The 12,531-nt window shown below is 43.8% G+C and overlaps 1 protein-coding gene across 1 annotated transcript in view; it reads left to right on the top strand.

Annotated features, from left to right (window-relative positions):
* Nucleotides 1-8,622: 8,622 nt before the first annotated feature.
* Nucleotides 8,623-12,531, top strand: part of RTF1 (RTF1 homolog, Paf1/RNA polymerase II complex component) — a 50,692-nt gene continuing 46,783 nt past the window's right edge. Inside the window, exon 1 of the mRNA XM_047075286.1 lies at nucleotides 8,623-8,820. Within this exon, the coding sequence (XP_046931242.1) occupies nucleotides 8,623-8,820 (198 nt within the window). The remainder of the gene's footprint in view (nucleotides 8,821-12,531) is intronic.

The raw sequence follows: 12,531 nt of genomic DNA, 5'->3' as shown, positions 1-12,531 counted from the left end.
GTAGGTACTAATATTAAACCTGCTTCACAGGTGAGTAAACTGAGTCTTAAAGATGTTAAGTAACTTGCTGGTCGCAGGCCTATCATAGCTGGTGAAATGGTGGAGCTGGGATTCACACCATGACTGCCAGTTATCTCCAGGGTACATGCTCATTATCCACTACTTTGTATCACATCTGCTTATTTGCTCACCTTAAGGAATAGTTCTGAGGGGAAGGACATGATGAGTGTTGAATGATAAAGCATTTAACAGGCAGAGAGGAGGAAAATCAACCCAGAGAAGGAAGCACACATGCACAAAGGCATGGCATTATGCAACAGACATTATATCTGGAGAAATGTAAGAATTCTGCTTGGCAGAACGGTGACAATTTCTATTGACTAAATTAACACCCACAGTCAAGCCTAGACCCAGATATTTACTATATCATGTCTTTTATGCCTTACCACAATATTGTAAGGCAGATACTTTTTTACCTCTGAGGGGAATGAAGCTCAGAGAAGTTAGGTGACCCGACTAAGTCCACAGAAGCAGAGAGGTGGTAGAACTGGCCTCTGAATGCAGGTTTGGCAACTCTATGCACTTCTTTGGATTGCAGGGTGTGGTGAGGACCCTGCAAAGGGAAGGAGTAAAGTAGTTTCTCAAAGATTTTTTTTTACTGTGACCCACAGTAAGAAATGAAATTTGTCGGGGCGCCTGGGTGGCTCCGTCAGTTAAGTGTCCAACACTGGGTTTCGGCTCAGGTCATGATCTCGCGGTTTCATGAGTTCAAGCCCAACATCAGGTTCTGTGCCGGTAGCACAGAGCTTGCTTGAGATTCTCTGTATCCCTCTTTCTCGGCCCCTCCCCACTAGTGTTGTTTCTGTCTCTCTCAAAATAAATAAATCTTAAAACTTAAAAAAAGAAATGAAATTTGTTATGAGCAAGTGTATACACACATATTAATAAGGTAGAATTTTCCAGGGTTTTCCATCCAGGTTTTCTACCCCTCCAGGCATATTGGAGGATTATACCTGTCAGCCTCCTTACAATTAGGCAGCCATACTATACAAGTAGTTCTAGCCAATGGATTGTGAACAGACATGACATTTATCAATTTCAGGCCAGTGTTTCATTTCAGTTTTAAGACCATCCAACGTTCTCTTCCCCTGCTGCAGTTACTGTGAAAGTGTATACTGAGATGGATGCACCATAGCATCGAAACAACCCGCATCACTAATCCAACAAGAAGAGGACAGTTGCCCCAGAGTGTCTCTGACATCCACAGCAGACTTTCCACGAGTGAAAGTAAGCTTGGCTGTGCTTCTCAGTAAAGTTCAGTAACCACTCTATTAGATCGTAAATGGGGATGATGTGTTGTTCGTCTTTGTTTCCTTGGCACCCAGTTCAGTGCTTGGCACAGAGCAGGTGCTCAATTGAATGTTTGACACCAGAATGTAATAAGTCAGGGAATCCTGGTTGTTGCTAAATAAGCCACAAGTTTGGCTTTTGATAAAGAATTTAAAGTATGGGGGCGCCTGGGTGGCGCAGTCGGTTAAGCGTCCGACTTCAGCCAGGTCACGATCTCACGGTCCGTGAGTTCGAGCCCCGCGTCAGGCTCTGGGCTGATGGCTCGGAGCCTGGAGCCTGTTTCCGATTCTGTGTCTCCCTCTCTCTCTGCCCCTCCCCCGTTCATGCTCTGTCTCTGTCTGTCCCAAAAATAAATAAAAACGTTGAAGAAAAAAAAAAATTAAAAAAAAAAAAGAATTTAAAGTATGGAATTCATTTGTATTAGTGTTTCTGAATTACACTTATGATATAGGTCTCAAGAATAATCATACTAAAAAAGTTGACAAATAATTACAAAAATAATTTTATTTTTTAAATTTTTTAGAGAGAGCACAAATGGGGGAGAGGGGCAGAGGGAGAGACAGAATCTTTTTTTTTTTTTAAAGTTTATTTATTTATTTTGAGAGAGAGAGAGAGTACATGTGCATGGAGGGGAGGGACAGAGAAAGAGGGATAGTGAGAATCCCAAGCAGACTCCATGCTGTCACACAGAGCCTGACATGGGGCTCCATGTCAGGAACCACGAAATCATGACCTGAGCTGAAATCAAGAGTTTGATGCTTAACTGACTGAGCCACCCAGCTGCAGAGAGAGAGAGAATATCTTAAGCAAGCTCCATGTTCAGCATGAGCCTGATGCAGGGATTGATCCCACAACCCTGGGATCATGACCTGAGCTAAAATCAAGAGTCAGATGCTCAACCAACTGAGCTATCCAGGTACCCCTATAAAAATAATTTTAAAGATACAAGGTTTGGGCACCCAGGTGGCTCAGTCAGTTGAGCATCCCCCTTCGGCTCAGGTCATGATCTCACTCTTCCCAAGTTCGAGCCCCATGTCAGGCTCTGTGCTGACAGCTGACAGGCCTGGAGCCTGTTTCAGATTCTGTATCTCTCTGTCTCTGCCCCTCCCCCACTCGTGCTGTCTCTTTTTCTCTCTCTCAAAAATAAATAAACATTTAAAAAAATTTAAAGATATAAGGTTATCCTTATGGAAACATACTGTTCACTTCCTGGCATTCTGACATACCTTCTAGAGGGTTTTGTGGGGGTTTTTTGAGTACAAAGGACCCATCAGGGTATGTACATATCAAATATACACATCTGTTATGTGTGCTAAGGTAGGAACCAAAGGTTATTAATCATGCAGCTATACTGAGAGAGGCCAGAGAGAGGGCTGAACTCATAACATCTTAAAATCAGTTCTCACTCACCAGAGGGAACACTTACATGCAAGGAAGCCCCAGGTTCATTGGATATGTACAACTTAGTCATGTGCTCAGGCTGATGGAGGTAGACGTTAACTTGTAGTCTCACATAGTGTTTTCTGACTCCTTTATGCCCCCTTGGCCTGGCTGTCAGGCCAGACTAACACTGCTGGGAGAGGTTACATTATAGGATAGTACATGTTGCATGATCCCGCTTTTGGATGTGCTTACACATGTGTCCTAAAAGGCCTGGAACAATATATACCAAACTGGTCCTAGGAGTTATTCTTGGGGAATGAGATTGGAAGAGAAGGGGAATGAGGATGAGAGCTTCTTTTTTACTTTATAAACTTCTGTATTTATATTTCTTATTTATAATCGATATACATTAATTTTTTATTTCAAAAAATAAATTTAGGGGTGCTTGGGTGGCTCAGTTGGTTGAGCATCCGACTTCGGCTCATGTCATGATATCACGGTTTGTTGAGTTCAAGCCCTGCATTGGGCTCTGTGTTGACAGTGCAGAGTCTGGAGCCTGTTTCAGATTCTGTCTGTCTGTCTGTCTGTCTCTCTCTCTCTCTGCCCTCCCCTCCCTTGCTCATGCTCTGTCTCTCTGTTTCTCTCTCTCAAAAGTAAACATTAAAAAAATTTTTAATAAAAAAATAAATTTAAAACGGCCTGGGAATGGTTGAAACAGGCTCATATTCTCCCGCAACTCTCCAAATTATATTTTACTCAAGGGAACAAAACCTAGAAACAGATGTAGCACTTCCTGGCATCCAAAAAACACACTTGTTGAATGAATAAAGAAAGAGCTTAGAGGAGACACTGAAAGAAACCTTGGCCTTAAGCTCTGCCCTCAATACAGGAGGAATTTACCTTCTTCCTTCCCTTTTGATTTCATCTTTTCCTCTTTTCTCTCTCCTCCTCCTTTAGGCTCTTCTTCTTCTTCTTCTTCTTCTTCTTCTTCTTCTCCTTCTCCTTCTCCTTCTCTTCTTCTTCTAAATCAATCAATCAATCAATCCACAGTGCAGCAAAGGAGTTTTACCATGCCACACTCCTGGAGTAATACAGAAACACGGAAGTACATGAGAGGAGTGGGTAGGAAAATATGATTTAATTCACACAATGGGGTATTGGAGGATGATTTCAGGTTGAAAAAGACAGTCATCCAGTCCAAGGCAGAGAAGTAAGAGGGGAGAAAGAGGAAGGAGCCATGAGAGAAAAGCATGGCATTATGCTGAAGGGAACACTGAGCTCAGAGTCTCCCCAGATGGCCACCTCTCCTCAAAGTCTGCCTGCTCATTTTATCACTGAAAAGTGATCAGGCTCTGGTAAACCAGTCCTACTAACCAAAGACAGAATGATTTATAATATTGACTAACAATTTACCATGAGCAGTATGTCTGTCTGCCAAGCAATACAGTCTATCCCCACGAGGGAAAGCCTTCTTGGATTAAGGGGCTGCTTAGAGAACAGGGGCTTCGATGCAGATGGATTTGGAGGCTGTGAAGTGACATTTTCTCCAAACTATGAAAGTCTAGAATGTCACTCGTGGGCTTGCAGGAGACTGTGACTAGGGGCTCAGGGCCCCTCTCCTGCAGCCCTGGAAAGGCATTAGAAAACCCTCCCATCCCTAGACCCACTTTTGGCTACTATGTTTATACCTCCCTACCCCGTCTTGACCACATGTATGATCTCGCTCCTCCACCTGTTTTACACTAAAGTTATTTCCACTGTGCTGGTTCTGATTGCCTTGGGTAAGCAGGCTGTAGTTGCTTGTCTACCCGACCAGGGAGAGGCACAGAACTGCTAACGGTCGTTAAGAGCACCATCCTAGTGCGGTGCCTGGGTGGTTCAGTTGGTTAAGCATCCGACTTTGGCTCAGGTCATGATCTCATGGTTTTTGAGTTTGAGCCCTGTGTCAGGCTCTGTGCTGAGAGCTCAGAGCCTGGAGCCTACTTCGGATTCTGTCTCTCTCTCTCTCTGCCCCTTCCTCGCTCATACTCTGTCTCTGTCTCTCAAAAATAACTAAACATTAAAAAAATATTTTTTTAAGTGCATGCCTTTTGTAATGTGTGTGCGTGTGTATAAAGGTAAGCTCTTGAGAGCAAGGATCTTGTCTTGATCACTTATTCATCTTGTTCAGTATCTAGCTCAGTGCCTGAGGTCAGGCATATAGTAGGTACTTGGTAAGTATGTGTTGAATAAATATATGCACATGCAAACAGTTGTTTTGGTAGAGTGGGTGGATATCTTGGGATGGTAGAATTTTACATAGTTCTTTTTCCTTTATACTTTTCTTTAACTTTTATTTAAAATTTTTCTTTAAATGTTTATTTTTGAGATTTATATACATATGTGTATATATATATATATATATATATATATATATATAGGGAGGGAGAGAGAGAGAGAGAGAGAGGGCACAAACAGTGGAGGGGCAGAGAGACAGAGACAGAATTCAAAGTAGGCTCCAGGCTCTGAGCTGTCAGCAAAGATGCAGGACTCGAACTCATGAACCATGAGATCATGACCTGAGCCTGAGTTGGACTCTTAACTGACTGAACCATCCAGTCACCCCTCCTTTATACTTTTCTGTCCTTCAATTTATTTACAATAAATAGGAATATTTTAAGTTAAAATTTTTTTTTATTTTATTAAAATTTTTTCTTAATGTTTACTTATTTTTGAGAGAGAGAGAGAGAGCACAAGCAGAGTAGGGGCAGAGAGAGAGAGGGAGACACAGAATCTGAAGCAGGCCCGAGGCTCCAAGCTGTCAGCACAGAGCCCAGTGTGAGGCTTGAATACACAAACCACGAGACCATGACCTGAGCCAAAGTTGGTTGCTTAACCGACTGAGCCACCCAGGTGCCCCTAAGTTTTGTTTTTGTTTTTTTTTTTTTAATCTATTTATCTGAGGGAGGCAGAGAGAGAAGGAATGAGTGGGAAGGGGCAGCAAGCACGGGGAGCACAATATTCAAAGCAAGCTCTGTGCTGACAGCAGAGAGCCTGATGTGGAGTTTGACCTCACCAACTGTACGATTATAACCTGAGCGGAGTTCAGGATGCTTAACTGAGCCACCGAGGCACTCCAGTAGGAATACTTTTTTTAAAAGTAATCTCTACACGCAACGTGGGGCTTGAAATCATGACCCCGAGATCAAGATTTGCATGCTCTATGGACTGAGCCAGCCAGGTGCCCCAGTAGGAATAATTTTTACAATCAGGAAAAAATATTCTAGCTGACATTTATTGAGGGCTTACTCTATGCCAGGGCCTACTTGATGCAAGGAAGTATTCTCAGCACTTTTTTACATATGTTAACTAATCTAAACCTTATTACAACCCAAAGAGGCAGGTATTATCATTATTCTCATTTACTGAGGGAAAACTTTCACAGGTTGGGTTCTCCAGGAACCAAATGAAGAGGAAGTTTAGAGCACAGCATATTTATTCATTCAATTTAGACACCGTCTAGGCTCAATATGGACCAACTCCAGCCCATGAATTATTAGAAGGGCTACCTGGGTGGTTTAGTTGGTTAAGCATCCAACTTTAGCTCAGGTTGTGATCTCACAGTTCCTGAGTTTGAGTCCCGCTGAGCCTCTGCTGTCAGCACCGAGCCTGCTTCAGATTCTCTGCCTCCCTCTTTCTCTGCCCCTCCCCTCCCTCTCTAAAATAAATAAGCATTAAAAAAATTAAAAGAAAAAAAAGAAGATCCCTCACAGAAAGATTGAAATCAACAGATTTCACTCAAAGAAAGAACATACCCTTTTTTCTTGAGTTTTTAAGTAATCTCTACACTCAACATGGGGCCTGAACTCATGAACTCAAGATTGGAGCCACAGGTTATCCCAACTAAGCCAGCCAGGTGCCCTAGAACATATGTTTGTTAATTGCAGTCAAGGGACATTGACTTTTTTTTTTAAGTTTATTTTTTTGAGAGAGAGAAAGAGAGGGGGGCAGAGAAAGAATCCCAAGCAGGGTCCCACTGTCAGTATGGAGCCCTATGTGTGGGGCTCAAAGTCATGAACCGTGAGATCATGACTTGAGCAGAAGTCTGGATACTTAACCAACTGAGCCACCCAGGTGCTCCTGGTCTTCTTCTATTAACACATTTAAAGAGGGTCCTTGCAGAAAGCCACTGAAATTCAGGGTGGCTAGAAACTAGCCTGGTCATTTTGAGTCATTCTGGCCATGGGCTCAGTTCCAAGGATATGTTGGAGGAGAGTGGTCTAGGGGTTATATCTTATTAAAAATCTTTTGGAGTAAAGAGGTAATTGGGCCTTAGGTTGTTTTCTCTACCTTAATCCTGAACACATTTTCAAGCTAACTGGAAGCAAATTGGACATCTAAGTATGTGTTTACTTCCAGGGATTCCTCTAAGCCTGGTATATTTTCTTTTACTATCACTTTACAGCATGCATGTTTGTGACATGTATTGTAACTTATGGGAGAAAATAAAATTTATACAGTATAAGGGAAAAGAAAAAGGGAGCCAGAGAGCAAGGATTCATCAACTTGCCTGTGCCCAGTAATGCCTAGAGAAGACTGGGGTCTACCTCCTAAATTCACTACCAGAATAAAGAATTAATGGTCTCCCAAAAAGTTTTGAGAACATTTTCAAATTCTTATTGCTTATGCTCTCTACCCTATATTCAAAATCCCACAAAGAAATCACTTCTGAAATTGCCCTTTTCTGTTAAGTGATCTCTCTGCCCAACATGGGGCTCAAACTTATAACCCCAAGATCAAGAGTCGCATGCTCTATCTACTGATGTAGCCAGGTGTCTCTGAAGTTGTCCTTTTAATCAGCTAACCTCAACAGGTAAAAAACTGAACTTATTTCCTGCATACACCAGTCTCCCAAACCTCCTTTACACTTATGTTCCTTATCTTGATGAAGCACCCACTCACCATCACGAAGACTAGATTCCTAAGCCAAATTCTAAGCATTATTTGTGTTTTGGACTTCGTCTTACCCCTCTTCCAACTAATATTCAATTCCTGGGAATTCTGTCTTCCAAATTATCCAGAATCCATCCACTTCTCTCCATTTCCACTGCCTCTTCCTTACTTTGGGGCACCATCATCTCTTGCCATAATGACTCCAACAGCCTAAGTGGTCTCCTAGCCCTTAGGCTCCCTCTCTTCTAATTCATTCATCAAACTGCGTTCAGAGTAATCTTTTTAAAACACAAATCTAATAACGTCATCCTTCAGTTTAAAAATTTTCAATACTGAAGTTCAGGATTCTGATTATAGCTTATTAGGCACTGAATAATGTGGCCGCTGCGTTCCTCCACATACATCATATTCTGTGTTCCATAATGAACTTTGTCCCTGAACCCAATTTTTTTTCAATTATCTACGGGCCTTTGTCCACGCGGTTCTCTGCTTGGAACATCCTTCCTTCTAGTCTTCTTTTGGGTAACTCGGATGCATCCTCCAGGTTCCAGCACAGGTGTCACTTGCACAACCCAGGTAGGCAGGCTTAATCCCCGACGGATGCCTTCAAGATGGTCCAACCAACTTGTGTCTTCCAGGCGGGAGGTCCCTGACATCGCCCTGACATTCAATCAGTGTGGGCCAGTTGAAAGACTTGTCAGAGAGGACCCAGATGCTCGCAGGCCCCGTCCACGATCGGTACATAGCACACCAATCTTCGGGCCGGTAGAAGAGACACACCCAAGGTTTCCCGGCGCCCGCGCAGGGTATGGGACCACTGTCCACTGCCCGGAACCCAGCCCTGTACGGGGCTCCGCCTCCCACGCTGCGTCGGGGGTGGGGTAGGGCGGGGTGCCGGGCGCCGGCGAACGGCGTGCGACGAGCGGGGGGCGGGGCCAGGGGCGGAGCGGAGCGCGCATGCGCGGTCGCCTTTGTGTGGGTCGAGCGGCGGCGGCGGCGGCGGCAGTGGCGGTCCCACTGGCAGGCGGGCAAGAGGGGAGTCCGGGCGGCGTCCGGCGTGGGAGCCGGGGGACCACCATGGTAAAGAAGCGGAAAGGCCGCGTCGTGATCGACTCGGACACGGAGGACAGCGGCAGCGATGAGAACCTCGATCAGGTGAGGGCAGGCCGCGGAGGCGCGGGCCGGCGGAGCGGGAGGGCTGAGTCCGGGCCACGGGAGCCGGGAGCTGGCCGGGCCCGGGGCCTCCCGGCCCGAGCTCCCGGCCCGCCCCGTGCCCTGACCTCCGCTGCCACCTCCTTCTTGTGTTCCCCGCAGCGCCCGGGGCCCTCGGAGTCCGGCCGGGGCCTGGAGAAGGAGCCCCGAGGACTTGGCGCCTTGGGCCGGGAGGCGGGGCAGGGACCAGGCTGGTGGGCCTCTGGCTTCGGGAACCAGACCGGTCCGTGATCTGCTGGGGCCAGATCGGAGCGGCGGGCGGCGGGCTGCAGGCCGGGCGATCCGAGCCCGGAGAGATAGGAAGTATTGCCCGCCAACCCAGGAGCCTGGGAGATTTGGGAGGAGGTGCAAGGGTGAGTGTGGGGTGGTGGGGGTGGGGGGCGAGAAGGTGTGGGCTCTGGAAGATGAAGTTTTTCAGACAAGGGGTGTAGACCGAGAGTAGAGACACTCTTAAACCTTCCGGGGAACCTCTGCCGTGCTTGACGAGAAAGACTTAGCTGTAGGCACAAATCTATTTGGCAACTAGGGTCGTTTGTGGTTGAGAAGGGTCCTTGTTGAGATGTCAGACCGAAGAAAACTCTTGGGAGAAGGAAAGTGGGCATAAGTGGAGAAATATATAGAAGGATATGGAAGGACTATGGCTGAGGCCTCTGGGCTCTTTTCATGCAACATCCCAGAATTCTTTCTTATTTGAAGATTGTGCAGGAGCCATTGAAAGTAACTTTTGGTCTCACTGTCTTAAGGTTGAATTGTTTTTATATCCTAGAAAATACTGTAGGGAGGAGCTGTCCTTTATAGCAGTGCTCTAGTGATACTAGAAGATTCAAAGAGGATTCTTGCCATGTTTTGTGAACAAATGGTATGAAGAAAGAATATTCAAGAAGTAGTAGCTTTATAAGTTGAGTAGAGAGAGTAGTGAATTTAGAATCTGAAATTTTGAGTTCCAGGCTGGCCATGCTATTTTTTAGCTATGTATCTTTTGGCTGTAACTGTAAAATCTAGATACAACATTAACCTTGAGTATCTAATTGGGCTATTACAAGGATCAAGTATTTGTAAGAATTAATATTGGTACAAGCACTTGCAAACTAAGGCTTTTGTATAAATGGCTTGTTGGGGGGTTTGTATTAGGCCACAGGTCTCAGGACTGAAGTATTAAGGCATGAAAGGGGTGGACTTTTGGGGGGGGGACTGAAAATGTATTGAAAAGAGGACTGTTTTGAAAATGGTGGTAAGGAGGTGGGAAAGTAGTGGGGCTTTATCAAAGGAGGAAAACCTGTTTGGGGGTAGGAACTGAAAGGCTCCTGAAATTTACAAAAATATAAAAAATATATTCTTGGAAAAAAATATATTCTTGGTTTGGAAAAGTTTGGTTGATAATTTTAGACTGGCACTTAGGATTAGAACTTTTTTTTTCTGATCTAGAAATGTAGGTATTTCTAATAATAACATCAGCTACCATTTACATAGTGTTTGGGGTGAACTAGTCAACCTCAATTGAGTAGTTTATTTACATTGTCACGTTTTCAAATGATGGTGAAGTTGGTACCATGTTTTCAATTTTACATATGAGGAAAATGGAGATTGAAGAAGTAACTTACCTAGATTCACACAACTTGCCAGTGGTAGAGTTGAAATTTGAACTCCGTATCTGCACGACTGCAAAGCCCATACTCTTCACTATACCAACTTAATCTGTTAGTCTTTTAATTTTTTATAGTGCAAAATGAGAATGATGTTTCATGGTCATTTTCCATGTTGCTAGAATCCATGTTTGTAAAGTCCATTGAATAGTTTGGAGAATATTGTTACATCACTTAAAAAGATTATTTGGGCGCTTCCTTAGTAAAGCACTCTGAGACTGATGATGAATGAACTAAGCTGCAAATTACTCTGTCCGTAGTGATTTTCCACAGAATTCTAACAAATGAAATGAATTGAGAGTTTCCTTTTCTGATAGAGAGGTTCTACCTGATCCACAAAGAGCCTATCCGTAGTAGACACTGGAAGGGATTGCAACTTTAAATCCAGCTTTATCTATTTATAAAAAGAAATTAGCATAAAATTTCTAAGTAATACCTAATACAATTTAACAGCAATTTCAACTTTTTCCTCTGCAACCACTCTCATTGGCATTCTTTTATCAGATGGGAACCAGATCAAAATTCCCTTTCCCTGCACATCCTAACAGAGGCACCAGTGCCTTGTATCTATCTATTCAGTGCTGTGTCAGACTCTCAGAGGAATCAAAAACAAAGATCTCTGCCTTCTATAAGTTATCACCAGAGACCTTTAGCAGAAGTCCCAAGTCAGGCTGGTTTGGGGGTCTTTGGAATCCTCAGAACAAAATAAATGCATCCTGGGCCTTTATAATCAAGATAACCTTGGGCTGCTCCATCTGGTTCTGGGTCTTCATTGGGGGTGTAACATCATGTTTGCTGTCTAGTGTAAGGTTCTTGTAGAAAAGACCATACTGTTACAAATCTGAGGTCTAGTGTGAGTGAAGCACAGTTAGAAAGGAGGTCCTTTGTCCCTGGGTTTTCCCGGTGGGAACCTAAGCCATTATGTTAGAAATATTACATCTGTCTTAGTCCTTGCTGAAAGTGAGGCAGGTGAGCCTTCTATACAGGTTCTTCCTGGTGGTGGGAGGAGGACCACCTGTGTCAGAAGCTGCCTGAGTTACTTATTTAAAATGTACTTTGCAGGGGCGCCTGGGTGGCGCAGTCGGTTAAGCGTCCGACTTCAGCCAGGTCACGATCTCGCGGTCCGGCAGTTCGAGCCCCGCATCAGGCTCTGGGCTGATGGCTCAGAGCCTGGAGCCTGTTTCCGATTCTGTGTCTCCCTCTCTCTCTGCCCCTCCCCCGTTCATGCTCTGTCTCTCTCTGTCCCAAAAATAAATAAACGTTGAAAAAAAAAAATTAAAAAAAAAAAATAAATAAATAAAATGTACTTTGCAGAGGCTCCCATCAGACCCTCTTTGGATAGAGCCCTTGACTCTGCATTTTTACTAGGAACAGCCCAGGTACTTATTTTTGTGAATGATTGAGACCGCTGTCTGCGTGCAAGTTAATCTTTTTAATAAGACACTCTAAGTAGTTTGTTTGGGAGAGAAATAGCTTCCTGTCCCGGCCATAGTGTGTGCAGAACCGAAGAAACTCAACATAGATGTTTGAGATGGCAAAGCTGTTGGCTTTTCTAAATCTCTGAAGCTATTTGAATTGTTGGGATACTTTTTGTTGAGGCCTGTTTCTTTTTCCTTTCTTCATGATGGGAAGGAAGGTGTGTAGTAACTGAATCAAAGTAGTTTAAAATTGTTTTAACTTTAAAAGATTTTAAAAACTCAGACCTTTGAGAATTTGAAGGATTTCTTTTAACATATGACCTGTTAGTGACCTTATTTTTTTATGTTGGGCACACCCTTTCTTCAACATTTTAGAATTGCAAATCCTGAAGATACTTGGTTTTGGCACCTCTTGGAAAAGAGTTTGAGACAAACCTAGTTTGTTTGTTTGTTTACCCCATCATGTACTTCCATGGAAATAATGTGTGTCACTCTTAATGGAATAATATTTATGCAATGGGTCTTAGAAAATGGAAAGTATCCAAAGGTAATAAAGTAATAAGAGTTCTTTATTCAGATCAATACAACTCAGT

Source organism: Lynx rufus, unplaced genomic scaffold (genome assembly GCF_022079265.1).
Source record: "Lynx rufus isolate CCGP_SWC_20201006 ecotype Redwood Valley unplaced genomic scaffold, mLynRuf1.p SCAF_13, whole genome shotgun sequence".
Lineage (NCBI taxonomy): Eukaryota > Metazoa > Chordata > Mammalia > Carnivora > Felidae > Lynx > Lynx rufus.
This window is presented reverse-complemented; position numbering and strand designations above follow the sequence as displayed.